The 21,281-nt window shown below is 31.4% G+C and overlaps 1 protein-coding gene across 6 annotated transcripts in view; it reads left to right on the top strand.

Moving 5' to 3' along the window:
* The first annotated feature begins 1,341 nt into the window (after positions 1-1,341).
* Positions 1,342-21,281, top strand: part of Ppn (proteoglycan-like sulfated glycoprotein papilin) — a 59,831-nt gene continuing 39,891 nt past the window's right edge. For 5 of the 6 annotated variants that reach the window (XM_088189480.1, XM_088189482.1, XM_088189481.1 and 2 more), the window contains exons 1-2: positions 1,342-1,433; positions 1,618-1,696. In XM_088189480.1, coding sequence (XP_088045606.1) covers positions 1,671-1,696 — 26 coding nt within the window. In that variant the 5' untranslated portion in view covers positions 1,342-1,433; positions 1,618-1,670. Of the gene's footprint in view, positions 1,445-1,617; positions 1,697-21,281 lie in introns of all 6 variants that reach the window. The other variant, XM_088189479.1, reaches the window with a different exon arrangement.

Below are 21,281 nucleotides of genomic sequence, written 5' to 3'. Positions count from 1 at the left end.
ATGTCAAATATTTTTTGAAAGTTCAAAAAAGCAATAAAGTAAACAATAATAACTTACACTTGAAATACATCAGTAAATCCTCTCTCGGTCTCCTCTCTCCCCCCTCTTGGTTGGCCTGATTATAAATTATTATATGTAATATAAATTATAATCAGTGGATGTCACTGCAGCTGGTATTATGTAAAAGAGCAAATAAAACATAGATTAAAATATTAAAATGTATCCAAAAGGTAGAACTGACTAACTTTATAATTATTAAAAAAAAAATACTACTGATAATTACTTTTTACGCCGGCTTGATTTTTTTCGGTAATAGCTTAAGTAAGATCATTTTGGAATCACTAGCCATAATCACATGTATTAATTACATTAATTTATTTTCTAAATATTTCAATTCCTAGCTGTGCATTGAAAGAATTGTTTCTTAGCAATAATCTTTTTATATTTGAGAATATTTATATAAAAATATTTTATTTTACTCTATAATAACTCTTAAAATATCGAAGCTATGGTCTACTATATACTTTAAGCAAGATGTATACATACAAATTTGCAACAAAACTGTCGTTGAAAATTTTGCTCAGTAGCATCTTTGCTTCAGTTAATATAGTTGTGTTGTTGCGGTTCTGCATTCAATAAATCAAGGAGGTATATAATGTGTTTATAATTAAAACATTTGTAATAGTTTCAGTCTATGCTATGTAATTAATGCAATTAAAATCAAATATGTATCTAAAAAGCTGTCTTTAGTATGCTATAATCATGAATTACATTCAGCAGTTTTTTCATTGATTATAGATTAATATAATACGAATACAGCTCTCCTGTTGAAAATATAGAAGTCATGTATCAAAGAACCATTAAAGGTATTTGGAAGTTTGTGAGAATCTTTAAAATGTATCCAGTAAGCTATTATGTAGGGTTCGAATTAAAATTAAATAAATAGGGCTTGCGTAGAAAGGCGAACTCATACAACAATGTATGAGCAGAGAAGATACGACATTGTTACAACTGATTTTTGTTGTAGCAAAGTCGTATCATTTATTTATGAATGAGTATTTCTGATTCTGTTTAAGTCAAAGAATGTATAAAGCAAGTTAGATCTCATTTATAAAAATGTTTCTTGTAGGGTAATCTTAAAATATTTTAAATATGCAGATAATTGTGGTGATGAATAAATTATTAATAAAAATATATCTGAATATTTTTATTTATTAATTTTTATTGCTATATTATAGAGGAACTTTTATATGTATTAATTTATGTAATTCCTTGTTCATCGCGTCTATACGCTTTGAGAACCACTGCCTTCCGACCGGAGAGGCACACGCGTGGTCAGTGGAAAGTGTCAGATTGGTTCAGAGGGTTGGTGCTGATCTGCAGAAGCTTCAGTTGCTCTCCTCGTGCGTCGGTGAACGGTCGCCTCGCCTCTGGTACGAATTCGGTACCAAAGAAATCATTAATAATTCCTAAAAAATAATTAAATCAATCAATCGATTATACACTTTCAAAAAATAAATAAATTAAAAGTGATTCGCCTAATAAAATAATATGTGCTTGTGAGGAGTCTCTCAACTTAACTTAATTTTTTCTATTTTTTTTTAAACTTTTTTCTAGACTTTCCACGGGACGTATTTCGTAATAAACCAACGGAACAGAGTGATGCTGCAATGATGGAGCTTTTGAAGCACCGGCAGTAAGTTTTTTTAATTTTATTATATTTTTTTTGTTGTTGTCAAAAATGTTCACCTTGAAAACTTTTGCGAGACACATGTTTGACGATTATGTGTGGATGCAACTCATCCGCGTCGATGATCTAAGTGTTATGTGTGAATTAGCATGCGTTTTGAGTGCTAATTTGAGAGATAAAAAAGCAGTGGCATGTGCCTGAAAAAAATCTTTATTAAAAAGTTTTCAAATGCGCGGAAGCGTTGATATCTTCTGATATATCGTCACTCATTTTACAATTATTTATTTTAAATTTTATTTAAAATAGTTTTAGGCATCTAAAATGTATTACTATGAGGGATTTGAGAATAATCTATGAATTGGAATGTTTCTGAGTAAAGCGGAATAGGTTATTTTAATTTTTTTTATATAATACAGTCTCGTTAAATATTTTTTTTTTCACTTTATTTTTTTACTGGATTGCAAAAAAATGGTACAGTTCATTTTGCAGTTTTGTTTTCGGTCGGTGACAATGAAGTCAACATTAGCTTATCGGTGATTTTTACGCAAATTAAATGTAAATCAGAACTACTCTTAATTCTTGTAATATTATACAAAAATCAGAGCTGTATATAAATATTATAATATTTATTAACTTGTATTATATATTATTATTTTAAGCCAATCAAAAATTTGTTTATAAATAATTTAGTAACTTATAAATAGATTAACCGGCTAGTCGTTCAATTGCTTTAACTATTTTAACACTTAAAATGCGTAATGATATTGATGTAGCGCGCCAGCGCTAAACGATCCAATTAAAAAAATAATTTCTATTTTCGCCACAATTTGAGAATCTTATTTTGAAATTGACATATCCACATGTGATGGCTCTCGAGCGTGGAAATCAGTCCTTTGTGGACCAATGTATTGGACAAAGGATATCGGCCCTTTGTTGAACAATAGGAAGACTATTGTTTTTTGCCAATTGACTCGTTTCTTGGAACTTGCGTGTTAAAGCAATTTTAAGGGATAGACACGAGAAGATTTATTTATGTTCTTATATTCTCAACTAATTTTACGATTTACTTTAACTTATGTGGTCATTAAAGTTATAATCGACTGTAGTTAAGACATTTATATATAATTAGACGTGGTATTAAAAGCAATCTGTTAAATAACGTTTAACTCTCCGTAAACGGTTCAGCATTTCAACTCTTTAACTGCCAATGAATCAGATCTAATTCGAGACGTTTATCTCCTTATTTTGATTGTGTTTGTGTGTTATATATCTCTGGTTATAGGATAGTAAATTGCTCTGACATGATACTAAAGACAGCTTTTATGTTTACCTGGATGCGAAATTAACTAGCAATAAAGGTGGTCGATCTATGCGAGGGTATGAACCTATGCTATCCTATATTGTGTATACCCAGGGATTGTGGTTTCCTCTTGTGGTTTAAAGTCGCATAGTTGCAATGTTTCCAGATGAAATAGCCAACATCATTAATATTGTGCATGAGTTTGTGGTTTTGATTCGCAAGAGGCGAGTGTAATATTTGTTGGGAAAAGCGTCCTGGCAGTTTAATATTCTAAAAGTAGTTTGAGAACTTATATTTGGACTTTAACGTAATTTTTATATTGAATATCAACATATAAAAATGTTTATTAATATGTATAATTTTATTATATATTTATTATATCAAGATATGATAACTAATAAAAAGTGAAATATTTCTTACTTGATTATTTATAGTGTATCTTATATATATTAATTAAAATAATTTTTCTGAATAGTGTCTTAGTACTTAAATATAACATGCTTCGATTAGTTCTCATAATATATCTTAAAAATCCATTAAGAATTATTCTTATTCGGGATTCAACTCTCATCAATCAATAATTCTGACATTCTATTTATACTTTCATCTACATTACTAAAGCCTAAGCTTCCCATATCTCTGACCCTTCCATATACACATACCATATTTCTCAACGTTTCCTTATATTATATATAACCCTTTGGCGACACTCGAATCCATTCTCCACAGTATACACATCTCTTTGTTTCCAATCGTCACGATGATGCAGCCTCTTCTCTCTTTCTCTCCTTTTCCGCCGGTGCATCTCAACATTCCTCAAAGTGTTCACCATGGGAACCACCCATGGTGATTCGTTGACCAATTTGTAGGTGGTTCCGAGCCCTAATCGCATTTTACAGCCCAGAATATAAATTCAACGAAATCAGTTTGCCGCCCCTCTGCGTTATTGCTCCTTTGTGATGCCGCGCAATAACTTTATAATTGCGATTATTTTATGTGAATATAGCAATTAAAAATACAAATGAGAGACCCTGCTCAATCACATGTAGATGACAGGTAACTATCTTACCTTGGGGTGGTCGAGCTCAATCATATTTTAGATTGAAAAACGCGTACTGTGTTTTATATTATTGTTATTAGGAATAAATTTATATATGTTATATTCGATTTTCTTAATTTATTATAATTCCTATAGATAATCGATAATCGTAGATATAGTTTTCATATTGTTTATTGTTGTTAATTAAGCAATAATATGCTTTTATCATATATTTATGTCACTGAATGCGCTACAGTTTAAAGCTGCAACTTTTATATTAAATATTTGGTGAAATTCCTAGTTTTTTATGATTGATTATCATAGAATATGGCATATGGTATATATTTAATTTATTTAAAGCTTAGCTTCTGGATTTTTAAAGTAGAAAATTTTTATTCGTATGAACTATTTTGTGTACAAAATTATCGTTTTTCTTATTGTAGTGATCTACATAAAATTGATGTAATAAGTTTTTTTGTTATAGGCTATTTATTATTTTTATATCTACCTGAGATTTTACCTTTTTTATTAGAATGATTTAATCTAGTGATTTTAAATGCAATACAATAAAAAAAAATAGGAAAATTTCAGTATATAAATATATACTACTCTACCCTTTTCTATAAGATTTTTTTTTTAATATATTGTGCAACCATTAAAAAATTTGGAATTTATTCTATTTTAATTTTTATTATTAAACATTTTCACTATGATTTTTTATACACCTACAAATGTCGATTTTTTTATTTTGGAATAACTAGATTAGGCTGACTAACAAAAAACATATTAACAAGAACTATTTTTAGAACAAGTTTCATGTCGTTATGATTTAAATTACGGTCGTTATAGTGTCTTTAAATTTCGTTATATCCAACATCCTTTCCATTTAATTTTTAATCATTTTTTACCTCTTTACTATATTCTCTAAAAATTGTTTAAACGAAGTTACAATTTTTTTTGCTTTAAATAGTCATAATATGGCGGATAAACTATTTATAAGATATTAACCTTTATTTTTAAAATAAGTTTCATATTGATATAAACAAAACTATGGCAGTTATGTCCTTAAAAACCCAAATATATTTTTATTTAACTCTTTGGATGCTAAAAAAAATTGTTCGTCATTCTATAAAATAAATGTGTCATGATGTTCGAAAAATTAAATTCATTTGTGAACTTGTTATCCCGTTATGAAACAGTTTTAAAATGAATTTAACCCTTTAAACGTCAGCGATTGTACTTCTCTTCACGCGTCAGGATCTTTTACTATAAATAAATATAAAATACGTAGCTTACTGATAAATTAATATAGTACAATAATATTTAATAATTAAAAAAAATTGTTTTAAAAAATTAAAAAAAAACAAACAACAAGTGACTCATCGGTGAGTCGCTGGCGCTTAAGTTAATTATAATATGTTTATGAAAAACCGATGAATATGTGAAAAATAAGAATTATTAAAAACACCGTATCATCCGAAGGGTTAAATTAAATATATATTTTTTAAACATGGAATTATGATATTTTTTAATTGTTTGATTAGTAACCGCATTTTTAAAACAATATTGCAGATCAGGCTGGCTAACGAACTATTTACAAGATAAATTTATTGCTTCAATCTCTGTTGTAACATGACAGGCGTAAGCACAATGCGTTACAGCGGGGTAAATTAAAAACATGGCAATGAAATGACGCATAAAACTTATTTTAAAAATAGATTTTTTGTCTGATCCACCATATTTTATCAAAATGGCGGCTATTGAAAAGGCTCGTATTTTTCGGGTCAGAATTTTAACATGGTTTTGGTCAGAATTTATATTGCATGTGTCAGAATTTATATAAAATGGTCAGAATACTAGCGGTCGGAATAAATATTAAATGGTCAGAATAAATATTAGATTGTCATAATTTTTATTAATTGGTCAGAATTTAAACGAATTGTTTTTATTCTGACCGTTTATTATTTTTATTTTGACCATTTCATATTTATTCTGACCATTTTCCTAATAAAAGTTTGACCGTAAATTGATTTTTTTCTAAACAAAATTTGATTTAAATTCTGACCATTTAATTACAAGTCTATTAAAAACATAAAAAAATCGAAACTGAAGTGAAAAAGTAAATTTTGTAAAAAATGTTTATTTAACTGTTTATTTAATTTCCGTCTTATTAATATAAAAATAAATAAAAATTAAAAAAATCATATCCTAGTTATAAAATATTTTAAAGGTAAAAAACGTAAACATAATAAAAAATAAATATACATTAAAAAGAAAACTTTTAAATAACGATATATACAAAAATCGGTCCAATAAAATTTACAAAAAGTCAAAAATATTAAAATAGATATTAAACTAAATTTACTAAATAATGCCGGGTGGTATTTTAAAAATAACATGTGGGATATAACGATTTTTGTGAGCATGATAACTGTCGTAGTTTTAACCGAACTTACATATTTTTTTCTGAAAAATTGAGCTTAAAATTATCTTCATTATTTAAATATAAATTAATTCCAGCAATATAATGCATACTTATAAGTAATATTATTAAATATAAATGCATAAACTAACAACGAGTTAAATACAGCAGTAGATTCTATATAGCAATATAATACAAACGCAGTAATTAATTAAGTTCGTACATTAATGGCACAGTGAAAAACTCAATATTTTAATAAAAGCAGAGCTCAAAATGCAGTTAAAAAGTATGTTTGATTGTTTTTTCGATTAAGATTCAGACAGTTTAAATTGTACATATCGGTTTACTTTTTCTTTCATTATTTATATTAGCAATCGTAATGTTTGTTATCAAAATCGAATAATATTTATATTGAACAGATGTTTTTTTATCGAATACATAATTCCATAAATTGTATATATATGCAATAAAATATTTGTTAGCTGTTTTTTTTAAATATGAGAAGTGACGTAACACAAATGCCGACGGTTCAAAATCTCAGTTTGTTTTAACGCCAGTTATGTTTATATTTCGCGAGTTTAACTTCTGCGAAATATTATCAATAATCGCCTTGAAATGACCACATGTTCTTTTGCATACATACATACGTGCCACACGCACGTGAAAAAAACCCATAAGGATATTTTTAGTGAAATATAATGTACTTAGCACGTCTTTGCCGGTTTACATGACAGACAGTTGTGGTTCAGTTTATATAATAACAAAAAATCAGGGTACCCATATTTTAGTAAATGTTACGCATTGTTTATTATACTTATGATGTTAAAATTTATACTATTTTTAACTATTTGCTCATCAAAGACCAACCGAAACAACTAATACAATACGAGTTTTGCTTTGTAGTGTAAACAAACATAGGTTAGTTTAGCGGTTCAGTTTGCTTTTGCTCGTGTTAAAAGATTTTTTTTTGGCTGACTCAATCGAAATATATAACTTAAACAAACGTCTGAGTTAGTTTCCAACCGGATTTAAGATAATTTTATATTTAAATATTATATATACATGTACAATTTAGTCTGGTAGCTAGAATTAATACTATATAAATATTTAATTATATTTATAGCATCAGTATAATTGTTATAGCCTCAGCAGAAAACAATAAGACTACATTTTTATTTATAAATATATAACCAGAAAGACTTATATTTATATTCAGATGATATACGCGGTTGTAAATATAAAAGAAAAATATAATCAATCCCTGAAAGCCCCGCTCCTGTCCGCTGGAGCAATGACGCTCGCTATCGTTTTCAGGCGTTACGCTATTTATGGTATTACTAGTAAATAAATTCAGCTCAGTTAGGTTATCTGTAAATTACTATTAAATTTATTGTATACTATTTTATAAAAGTGTTTATCTGCATTTAACCAAAAGTGTTGAAATATTGTTCAAGAATAAATGTTGATCTTCTCCATAAAATGTTAAATACATATTTAAACACGCAAGAGACCACTTCATCTTCATCTCGTGGGCAAATATTTGCAAAATTGAACATGCAGGGTGGTTCAAAATTTATTTTGCAATACTTTATAAATGAAATTAACCAAACGCGCGTACTATTTCAGACACTTGTAAACTGTATACAAATACTGTTGATTTTTCAAGTTTCACTCCATTTATATCGCACGTAATGCACTTACCTTGTTTCTATACTTATGTAGAAGAAGTACATAAACTTTTATCTCAATACCACTAATGGATCGGGTAGCTTTATAAAACTTTGTTTGGTTTTGCGATGGCGCATTCTTCGCCGTTTGACCGTTCCTCGACCATTTTTGGTGACCTCTGGCGAAATCTATAGGGGACACGTATATATCTGGGCGAAAGCTCAAAAAACTCGTCCGACCGGGTTTTAGCAGTCTGCGGGAGTATTTGAATAACTCCAGCCTCTTGTCATCCTTAAGATTCAGAAAACGGAGTATGCAAACATTTAGCTGTAATCAAAGGGTTCAAGAACCGCACGTTTAATATTAATATTGAGGAAGATGTATGAATGCAATTTAGGATTGCTTCCTGACTCCATCCACGTGCTTGGAAGGTGAGCAAGTATTCCAATTGTGGTAATACAGGTTACCGGTCCATGTTGTCGTTGCTGAGATGTCAATGAATGCCACTTTTTGTCGCGTAGGAAGTAATGAATGACAATTTTGGACTTACTACGGTGCAATGAACACACAGAAGCCATAAACCAGTAATGCCAATCAATTAATTCTCTGTTTTTTTTTCTCGAGGAAAATTGGTGGATTGGACATTGCTGATTTTGTCTTTACACTTCTTCTACTACGATATTGTAATTGTAAGAATGGTATTAATGAATGTTTAATATAGTTTTTCTATCGAATCCTAATTTTAATGAATGTGTGTGTGTGATTAAATAAAATGTTAATCATACAGTTTTTTGTAATAAGTCTCGAAAGACCTACGCCGAAGATCAGTATGGGCCGAAATTTTCAGTTAAGCTGGTGCTGCATGGCCCAGTTTATTTTAGCTACATTTTACCGTTTCTTTAAATTTATTTTACTATTTTTATTATTTCAGCTTGGACGGTTTTTGTTAAGCAGCTGATTTATAATATTTTACATTTTAACTTTGCTATCTGTACTAAGATATAATAAAATATGAAAACATCGCAATGGGTTGACCAATTAGGTTTAACAGTATCTTTAATAAAATAGCATTTTTTAAAGTTTTATCCAGTGGTTTTAGAATTATTGAAATGCTTTTACTGTTTCAATAAAATACTAAAGACTAAGTAGAACTATTTTTAAAATATAAAATAAATCGATTTAAAATTCCCTAAATTTCTAAGTCGGTATTAGGGTGTCACTGTGCTTATTTTTATATAAGTTATTTACTAAATGATTTTTTATTATTGTGCAACATTTATTTTGAGTCCATGTATAATTTGGATAATTATTGTATGTACTTGAGCTTCGTCTGATAAATAATATAGAGTTGAGCTCTGGATTTCAAACGTTTTAGCTGGATCAAGGTTCACGTGAAGAGAGAAGCAGCGGCTTACTCAGTCTCTGTCGATCGAGTTCGTTTATAATCTCTTGTTTTCTTGTAAGTTCTTGATGAAGTGCTGATGGAAGAAAGTTCAAAATATAAGTCAAGTATAGGCGCTGTGTATGCGCTTATATAAGCTTGCTCAACACGGGTAGAGGTTTTTTGTTCGCCGACATTCATAATTACGAATAAATATTTAGGGGTGTAATTAGATTTTTTTATTTCCGTCGGCTTTCTTATACACATTTTATGCCTGTACTACACTCTCTGGAAGTTGGATAATGCTACCGAAAACGGGAGATAATTCTTACTTGGCCAGCTTCGAGCGCTTCCGCTCTCAAGTCTGAGCTGCTCTTTCTAGCGCGAGCGGTGAGATACTTCCCCTTTCGCTCTCTCGCGTGTTGTGACGAGAGTGAGAGAGATAATGATATGGTGTTTCGCAAACTGAGATAGAACGAGTAACTCGGTTCAATTTCAATATGCGCGTAGGCGTCATATGGTCAACACGCATGCCGAGCGCTGCATCGTAGTCACGTGGTCAAGTTATAATACCACATGCTTATCGAGGACTTCAACAGAGTCTTACTGACATCTTTGAATATTTTAGGGCATTAAAAGGGATTTGATAGTATATTCTTCTAACAGATATCGTTATTATATTTTTTTTCATATAAAATTAAATAATTAAAAAATAATTAGTGGTACTTAATTGTGTTAAAAAAAATCGATTCGAATATTCTTATGTATTTTCCTAGATCGGTTTATATACATGTCAAACCATAACGAATTCTTATTTAGAATCGATGACGACAAATTCTAGGATAGTCACAGATGTGGTGTTCGTATTCTGAAGTATCATTTTTATGCCTTATGGCATTTAAATTGAATATTTACGACCGAAAAGTTTTTACTGATATTGTATTGGTGAGTGCCCACACAAACTTTTGTAATTATCAGTAGCGTAATATTAATAATATGTCAATTTAATAATTGCGATTATTTGGCACGTTTTACGATCGTGCGCAAATATGCCGGCTATACATGACAGAAGCCGCCGTCCGGACGGCATATGAAATTTGCGACAGTGTGTTCGCTTACTCGAAGTCGTAGATCTCGGCCGACTTCAGTTGTAATTTCGGTTTGGACAACTTCCAGAGAGTGTAGTGTAGGCATTACAGATCCAGTAGCCTCATGTCGCATTCAATCTGTTTGTATGTAAAAGCACTGAATGCGCGTTTAAAGAATGCTTTTAGCCATATCCTCGGAATATATTATTGTCACTTTGGTATGCATTGGACGGCATATCGAATACTCTGGTGGGGGATAATAATGACATTTTGTTTATTGCGCTTTTAACGCGTGAAATGCGACAAGTTTTTTAATGGTCAATATGTAAATTTATATCTGCCGATTGTAACGCACTAAGTAAATATTAAATATAAATTAATAATATAATAAAATATAGTCTAAATTGCTTTTTTAAAAACATTTAATTTTAACTGAAAAACTGGATTAATTAAATTACGTTAAAAATCGTCACATGTAAAAAATGTTTTATAACATATTTATTAACTAAATAAATAAATACCTTCACACATTTCGGATTATTTTTTAAATTCAACATATTTTCAAGAAATATACTATTGTATATTTTAAATGCGTATAAATATATATTTTATTTAGGAATATTGTAAAATTGCTAAGCTGCAAAAATATAATCTAATGACTATGTGTTGGTATGTTATCGTTATTAACAAATCGTAAATTTGACAAGTTATATAAAAATGTTTAAATATTTTTCGCTCAGGAGCAGAAGCCAAATGTTCGACGAAGTGATTTAATTTCTCGTGTAACAAAATCTAAAAAGTATCATATTTCTCACAGTATCAAGCCTATCAAGTATCTTTGCATCAAAAAATACTTTCGCCTCATTACTCATTGTAAACCATTATTTTAAAAGAACTGTTTTAAAAAACAAAGCTCATCGTTTATTTTACGCAACATGTTCATTGTACGTTAAGATCACGAAATGTGTGTTCCATCCATAAACTAACAGTTCAATCGTTACATCTAAACAACGTTAGGTTTATTTATTATCGTAAATGAAATTCCCCATGAACATGTTATATTTCATATTGTAATGTGAAACAATCGTCAATCATTTTCTCCACCGGTGCAGTTAATTTAACTACTGCGAGTCTTGTGTAAACAGGAAGATAGGGCTCTTGGAAGTCGCATATGTTTTACAATGGCGTGTAACTGACCTTCCAGAATGTATATTTTCTGTGCATGGGCCACGTGTTCAAATGTCAAATGCATGAGAGGGCCACACGTGGACAAACGAATGCCACCGGATCGTGAGAAATTGTCTTCTGGCTTAATGCAGTTGCAAAAAAATCAAGAAACTTTGCCATATGTTCTTGAGCGTTTAGATAACAAATAGATAATCAGAAATAAGCACACATAAAATAAAAATGTGTTGAACACGTTCCATCTTATATAATATCTAGTCTTTTATTTTGTTGAATAAAATATGTTGCTGATTTATTTTTTGGTCATGCTTCATAATCAAGGGTTCGCAAATAATATTTTACATGAGAATCAACATTTCATTGAAGAACATATATTGATCAAACTCTTGTAGATCTCTCTCCATCAGCATTCCACTGTTTGATGGCATTTCGTAATTGCATAAATACACACACGTATAACACACTTTTGGGTTTTCCCACGTGAATTAGGTTATTGTGAAGATCTAAAATATTTTTATCTAAATAAATATGGGTTTGGTTTTGAGGTGAAGCTTTAATTTAATTTTTATCTTTAAAGGCTGCTTTATTATATACTTATAAACATATAATGTTTTATGGATAAAAAATAATATTAAAATTAGGGTGGTTTCATTTTGATTGTATGTTTTTTTATGGCAGATTATTGAGCTACATATCATTCCCTAATGAGTGTAACATTTATAATATTTTTTGTTATATCGTATATGAGGGAGGGTCAATAATTTTCTGATCTTTAATTCAAATATACATTTTTGTCTGCTGATTAAATTGTATTATAACGATTTATATTATTAGCTAAATTTATTTCGGCGTATATTATGAAGAGCGGAATATAATGAATCTTATTATGGTCCTAAGCGGCTTTGTTCAAATAGGGGATGTAGATGCTGATAAAAAACTGGTTTCTTGGATCCGACTCTTTGAGACTTGCGTCTCTATTACACATCACTCTGTGAACTTTTCGATTCGCCGACATCATCCCCTTAGTTTTTTTAGAACAAATTATACGTCGTTATGATATATTGAAACGAGGACGACAGGTAGAGTCGGAATGCGGCTTGAACGTTAATTTTTCAAGCATCCTCTGACGAAAAAAATATATTTACATAATAAAAAGTCATCCTGCCGGTCGGTAATCCCAGGTGATTGGTAGAATAACCACGTGGAGGTTTTAAGCTACCATATTTACGATTCTTTGAGATGCATCTTGATTTATTGCTTTGTCAAACGTGGGAAATAAATAATGTGATTATTTATATTGAAAAAAATAGGACTGAATTTGAGAGATTTGACAATGAGTATTAGTTTATCTTGTTATAAATTAATGTCTGTTTTTAAAAGTTTTCTATTCATTCTTAATTGTAATAAGCAAACGATGAATATTTTGTTTCGTATGATATTAATTTTTAGTAGAAAAGTTTCGGAAGTACTGGTTTGCTTGAATTTTGTATACTAATTTATATGCATCTAAGGCAAATATTGTATATTTCATCATTGTTTAAAAAATGGTTTAGGTACAGTTGATTTTTTTTAATACGTCATTTAGGCGTCGCAGTGTTATATTTGTGTTACAAATACGAATACACTAATAAATATGTTATATATATTTTTTTTATTTAATTCTGATGATAAACTAAGCGAAGAGTCTTCCAAACCTTCCACTATATTTGGAAATTGTTCATGTATAATCGGCAGGTCGCAAGCTCACCTTCATGACGAATGCTTATCTCTAACTGAAATGACAGTAACTGATAAAGCATGTCAAGAGTATTAAAATAGTAAATTATGCAGTAATATTTTTTTTATTAAAAAACAAAAATTAAAATAAAACAAATTTTCTGAAAAATTGTATATTAATCAAGTTTTAAAATTACAATTGAACTATTATTAATAATTTGTAATAATTAGAACTTTTGTAATATGTGTATGAAATTATTTTATACTCTTAAAATAATTCAAAATAAAATAGACAAACTCAATAAAAATATAATTATAGTTCAACAAATTACTCATTGTAATTTCAGATAGAAGGAAAAAGTTTTCACTGTTAAAAAGTTAGTTAGAATTAAAATTAATAGTAAACTTCTTAATTGGCAAAATGACTTAGTATAATATTTATTACACTGGATTCTGAATGGCTCCGAATTTATATTAAAAGTCAGAATATAAGTGGTTAAATATTAGATGAACAGACAATTATTAGTCGGAATTTATATTAAATGGTTAGAATCTAAATTAAACAATTTAAATTTGTATTAAATTGTAAGAATTATTTTTACAGATTGGCAAAATATTTTTTTTCAGCCAGTATTTATATTATATGATCCTATGTATTTTAACTTTAAGGTCAGTTTAATGTTAACTGATGGTCAGGATAATGATACATGAATATTATCAAGGTGTTTTAGGCCTATTTTGTTTGGTTTCACTCGCAACATTGCTGCATCGTTCTGTCGTTATTCCCGCTTCATTTGTCGCGCTGAATACATTCTCGTCCTACATATTATATAATTAAATATATTCGTTTGAATTTAGTGGGCGTAGCCCTAGGGGTGGTTAACCTCGCGGGCAATGAGACTCTTCGGTGAATCCTATTAGATTGTTTATTAAGTTGTAATTACATGTGACACGTGGACTATTAACGGTGTGACATTTCTCGCGATGAAGGTGAAGGTGGCCGTAGATGATGCTACGTGGGGCAAGTGTCAGGTGTGATATTCAAATCTGTCGGTGAGGGCGCATAGCTGGTTCCTCCGGATGTCTGCTGGTAGATCTTGGCTCTCTGCTGTCTGGGCCGTCTCTTGTGGTGTCTCCGATCGTCTCTTGACCGTCTGCTCTCTCCTCGTTGGAGTCCGAGATTATATCCTTTAGGGGGATGTACGCTAGCTGGCCAATCGCGATTATGCATCGATCTCTAAGCTAATTGCTGCAGTAGCTTCTTAGAATTCGAGAAATCGGATGTTGCGTTTTCAAAAGACAGTTTTTTGCTTGGCCCCAGACTTTCGAATTCTTCGGAAAGGGTTTGCATTGTGGTGATTGATTGCGTCCGTACCGTTTTGTCACAAAAGGGATTCTCTTAACGACCCGTGTTGTGTGTGGTCAAAAGAAATCCCTCTTGTGCCATGATGTTTGTCTCATTGTTATTGAATGAACGTTTTTGGTCACGGTCATTAACAATGAGACAATCGCCTTCTAAATGTGCCTATATGTGTGGTCGCCACATATTCATTATTATCAATGTCTGACCAACGCTCGCTTGCACCAAACCTGTCCCAACAGTTTTGGTGCGAGCGAGATATTTTATAAAATATTTATAAAATAACTAATGTTTTCTTAATTCACACGATCATCCTATATTTTAATTCTGATCATCCTGACTGTATGCTATTTTTATATCAACTATTTGATACATGGAATTATAATTAGTGAAGTTTCACTATGTTTTGTAGTTTGCGGTCTATATTTTGGAGTTTGAGTTAATTCGTTTAGGTTAGGATTTGGTTTGGCACCTTGGAAAGTATTCTTTTATAGTGGAGTATGTATTATTTTTATTGTGTTCACTATATTTATTCAATATTGAATACATTTTATTATTGCAAAATAAATATTTTTATTGCAAGATATTTGTTATTATTGCAAATTGTTTTTATCAAAGTGAATATGATTTAAAGCGCAAACAATCCAAACTTCGTAACAGTTTTTTTTATTTTTAATTTAGTTCGTGCGGTACCCATCAAGCAAGTTATATTGATTTTTTTAGCTGTTTTAAATGCCTCAGAACTTTTCAATCGAATTGTTGTGTGCAATTCTCAATTAATTTGCGCCTTTAGATGTCTGTTATCTATGGTCTTCTTAATCTTCAAGGTTCTCGTCTCTAGCACGATATATTTTAAGCATCCATTGTTTTTGCTGTTTTACTTATTTGCTTTTTTACTTTACTTGTACTTCATATTTTGTCCGCAATGTTACACTGTAACATATATACCCTCACTGAAAAGTATGAATTCAATGAGCCCAATATCAAATTTATACCTCGAATATAAATAAATACAGGCAGCTCTCGACTTTCGCACATAATTGGTTCCTGAAAATGTGTGCGAATGTTGAACGTTCGAAAGTCGAGGGCCGCCTGTAAATGATCAGATAGGGTGTGTGTAATACGTATGTATTGCAAACAAATCGGAAGGTTTGGAAGGCTTTGATTTTGCCGTTTTGTTTTTAATTTATAATTCAAATTCGTATTATAGAATTGTCGTAATTTAACATGAAATAATATATCACAATGGTGCGAAAGTGCGATAAACCCGACCCAACCATAACATACTGATCATCAGATTATCACGTGAAGGAAGCAACAACAAACACCCACACGCATCCTCTCGATACAGTTGCATTATCACTGACGCAACTGGTTGCGTTACCGCATACAAATCGACGTCAATAATGATAGTCGGAAGTAAACAAAGGCTGCGTTCGAATTTTGCGCGCTGGCAGGCACCGGCGTGCGACGCTGCGCTCCCAATGGGAAATTGGCTCGGCGTTCGATTGGCGCCGCGAGATGTCTCGTGCATCGGCCGGTGCAGGCGCGCGGCCCACCTGTCGGGGTGACTGAACACCCTGTCTCAGGTGGGGCGGCGTGCGCATGCGCGGAACACGAGCCACGCGCTGCACCCGCTGTCTCCCTGGTGCTCGGCTGGCATCTTGCCACAGGTAAGTTCCCGCCAGGTGACACCGGCCCCGCGGTGACGGTATCGACAACCCTTGGGTCAAATTCCAATAATATTAATTTTTGAAATAAATATAAAAAAAGCTGTACCAGAAGGATTGAAATATTATCGGAATTTTCAATACCGGTATTACGGAAAAAAATTAGTCAATACCGGTATTGACATTATTTTAATTAATTGAGCGCAAAAATTGATTAGCAAAACCAAAGCATTCGAATACCCCAACAAATATTATTTCGGTACATTTAATATCTTAATTAAAACACTCCAGAATTATAAAAAAAGTATTTCTTCTTTTGGAACAAATCCAAGACAACATCATCTTTAACAAAAAATCTCTTTTTTCTCTCCTCATCGTAGTCCAGGCTTGAGTATTCAGGGCTGCAAAGCTTGCTTATCATTCTTAGAACAGCCTTTTTAAAACGATATTTGCCCATTGTCCAAGGTCATATACTGTGGATCCGGTGATTTATTGTTTCCGTGCCCGTTTCGCAACAAATAAATATTCTTTCAATGATGGAGAATATTTACAGTAAGAATACTTGCGTATTGTTTATGAGATTTTTCTGGTCGTAACAAGGGCTTTTGTGTGTGGTCCCATCCTTTGAACTATTTTCCTTGTTGATGGATGATTACTTTCGTCGCAGTAAAATAACGTGAGTTTTACACTCCTTGTTGTCATCGATGAGTTGGAACAACGTCAATTTTGAAGGTTTTGAAGAAATTGTCGACGGGTTTGCTAAATATTTTCAAACAAACAAGGGTCACATTCGGATTTTGCTTTTAATTACGATGAGATATATTGACGGGGGTCCGGTCAATTTACCGTAAGACTCGTTTTTTAAATGCAAATTAAGGTTTTAAACACTTTTTGCATACGACATTTTTCAGTAGGATTTTATTTTACAAAGTTATGACACTTTAAATTTTTACATTGGCCGCCTTTTGAAAAAAAAAATTATATATTTTTTCATACGAAACGTATAGGGGGTGCACGGTAGTTCTATGCGATACTAAAAATTAAATTTTTAATATTTAAAACCAAGCAGTTAAGAGCGTTAACTCTTTTGAAAGTCTCAAAATGGCTCATATGGGGGTCCGATCGAACTGATACATGGCTTGTTTTGAAGCAAAAAACTATTTTTTTTATATTTTATTTGGATGTAGTTTAGGCTTTTAAACGTTTCATGAATAGCGATTTTTTCGTTAAATTTGAACTTACTGAGTTACGAGTATTTAAATTTTTATACTTGTCGCCATTTTGCAAAAAATTGACACATTGGATTTTGCTAACAAACATATACAGGGTGCTTAAGAATTCTATACTGTCACAAAAATTCAACTTTAAATATATATAAATAATCCTTGAAGTCCGTGTTTTCTTCACAACCAGATTTTATCCTAGACTACAGTCTGATGTTTTGCATCCTCTTTTGTTTATATTTAATTAAATTTTGAGATCCTCCAGTTTTCCAGAGTTATGGAAATCATAAAATGGGTAACAACTTTCGCATTGATAATTACAGGCCAGTTGCGTTGCTTTTAACACCTGAAAAATTATTTGAAATTATATTACATAAATATATTTTTAATTACAAACACGTTTTCCGTCAATCTCGATCCTTATGTTTTTTTTTCTAATTTTGTTACAAGAGACTATGGTTTACAAGTGGACGTTTATACATAGATTTTGAAAAAGCGTTCGATGAAGTTAATCACGATTTACTTGTGATAAAATGATCTTATTTTGGTTTTTCTGAAGGTCTCATAAAGCTATTCTCACATTACTTGGCAAATAGATATATTCATCAAGTATGAAAACTTATTTTTAGAACGATATAATACCTCTACTGGAGTACCGCAGGTATCCAACTTGGGTCCATTGCTGTTTCTATTGTTCATTAATGACATAGAAACAGCAATAAAAAAATAAAACTTGAAATGTTTCAAGAGCAGAAATATTTTTATATATATTTTAAAGTTCTAATCAAATTTGATCACAAAATTAATTGCATTAAAATTGGCTCGCGAGCCGTGTTTATCAATCACTGCAGTGGCGTACCTGTTTGCCCGAGCCCGTACACCTGAATCGGCGGCGCGAGCTTATTGAAAGCTCGCACGTGAAATATACGAGACAACAGAGCCGCACTCAAAATAAATAAAATATTATTTTTTAATAGTTTGTTTAATATCCGTGAGGCGATTATTGCATATAAGTTTATAAGATTAATTATCTTATAAATTTGATCAGTGCTCTCTAATATATATTATAAAAAAAGCTGAGTCGCTAATAAAAATAATATTTATCTAAATCTTTACTATATAATATCTATGGCTATTTACGTACTTTATTTTATGGTTGGTTTCTTAAATAAAATTTTGGTAATACATATTTTTTGAAATGTTCATGAATAATATTCGCTGCTTTTATTATTTAATTCTAATTAGTGCCAGTAGCCTAGCTTCGTCAGTGATATTTTGTATTGTAGGTTTTCCATATGCGTCGTAATTGCCTATATACATAATATTTACACACATATTCCAAACACATACATAAATTGTTTAGCGAAACAATATTGCTTTGACTTTTCAAGTACGAGTGTATTATGCAGATAAGATAATCATGCAATTTGTATTTATAAAATGTGTGTACATTTTTACATACTATATGTTAAATCGAATACAAGTTTCTAAAATATCGTCCATAAATATTTCTGTTTTTTTTTTTATAAATAAAAATTGTTTAGTTAGTGAAAATTAGTCATATAAAATTTGATGTAAAAACATGTTGCGAGAGATTTCATGTGGCTGCCTTCTCCTCATCGGAGTCCAGGCTTAAGTATCCATGTAGCAATAATCAAACCAATAGATGTACTCGTTTCTTAGAACAGCGAAGTAGGTATACGCCTTTAGTAAGTGAATTTGCTTGATGGGCATTGTCCAAGGTCGTATACTGCAACGAAAATCTTGTGAATATGGTGAGGAATTATATCCGTGACAGTTTCGCAATAAAGAGAATATTTACAGTAAGAGTTATTTATGTTTTTTTTTTCTGGTCGTAACGAGGGATTTTGTGTGGTCCATCTTTTACGCCATGTCTTGTTTCATTGTTGATGTATGATCGTTTTGGTCACAGTAAATTAACGCAAGTTTTAAGAATAATACCCCACGAGCTATAATTGCTGCAATAACTTGTTGACACTTAAGCTCACATTAACTGCAACTAAATGAGTATTTTTGAAATAAAAATTAACAATATTGCTACTTTTTATTGTTAACATAAAGTATGTATGAACTTGTATTCATTATTCAAACTATATATTTCGACTCTTCATAACTTCACGAATATCTTTGAATATTTTATCTTTTGGTGTTCATTATTTGAATAGATTAAAATAACAAAAAATTGCAAATTTTAATCGCTAATAGATTATTAGAGTGAGACGCGCTCCTCATAACGAAGCCGCGCATCATCAACGCCTTACTGAAAATTTTGTTGATATGCATTAAATTTAAATGGTATCTTGTGAAAGTATCTGCATTTTTGCGTATATATGCGTATATATGGGTATGATAAAAAAAACATTTTTTTTAGTATTAATGGATTCTTTAAAATTTATATTGTCACCACTTGCCGATTTTAATTCCAAAACTTTGTCTTTTCAATGTGGTCTTTTTCTGCATAGATATGAAAATGTCACAGTAGCATTTTAACCCAAAATTTAACGAATTAGTAGAAAAATATAATAAGTTGTTCTCACAGTTTTAGTCGTTTTTGTAAACTGTGTAAAATAGCAAGGTTACGACCTAGTGGTAAGAGTTTCTAGCGAATTAGATCGTTGCGATTGAAGAAAACAGGCAAGAGAACCTTGACATTGGATTGAACTTGACGTGCTTTTTTGATATTGGCTCTTCAATATACTTCCATTGATGCAGTTAAAATTTTTAAGCATGAACCGAATGAGATATCAAATTATTCAGATGTGCCACACGATTGTAGCATTCATTAACTCTTCGTTTGGATATAGAATAATCAGCTCCTTATTTAATTTTTAACGCAAAATGTAAAGCATATTCTTTGTTCATTCCTAAAAAAAAATAATTAAATCGCTGAGTGTGACAAAATTATATGTCCAAGCTATGTTCAATTGATAGCAATGAATATTCGAAAGCCCTGGGTTCGACTCACATATATATAATATCTTTGTGTTTTATGTTTTTTATCGTATCAGTGATTATTATATATCTGATCAATCATCGCAGATTAGGTTTTCATAGATTTTCCGAGTCTCACGTTGCATTGAAGAACCGATATTAAGCATTGAACGGTCTCTGTATATATGTATGTAAATGAAATGTTATTTTTTAACTCACGGAGTTTCAATTTATTCACCGAGTTCAACCCTGCCCCTCACGGTCGTCCCCCAACAGGGTGGCTAAGGCCACCTCAAGGTAAAGCACACCGTGTCCGCCGCTGTGCAGTGGGCTAGACAAGGCGCAGACGGGTTCAGAGCGAGACAGGAATATTATCGATCGCGGCTAGGGACTTTTTCACAGTCAACACGTGATGGAGGTCTTCTGTATCGGGAGCGCAGAAATGTAGCAGGTCGCAGAACGCGCGGTAGGAGCCGGGCGGAGAGTGGCGAGGGTGGGAGCGACCCCACTTTTCACCCCTCTGCAGCTTTGCTGTGTATTTTGTGGCTTGCACGTTTGCGGCGCTCACTCGCTGCTATCCTGATAGA

Source organism: Plectrocnemia conspersa, unplaced genomic scaffold (assembly GCF_051122295.1).
Source record: "Plectrocnemia conspersa isolate PC_06_02 unplaced genomic scaffold, ASM5112229v1 ptg000008l, whole genome shotgun sequence".
Lineage (NCBI taxonomy): Eukaryota > Metazoa > Arthropoda > Insecta > Trichoptera > Polycentropodidae > Plectrocnemia > Plectrocnemia conspersa.
This window is presented reverse-complemented; position numbering and strand designations above follow the sequence as displayed.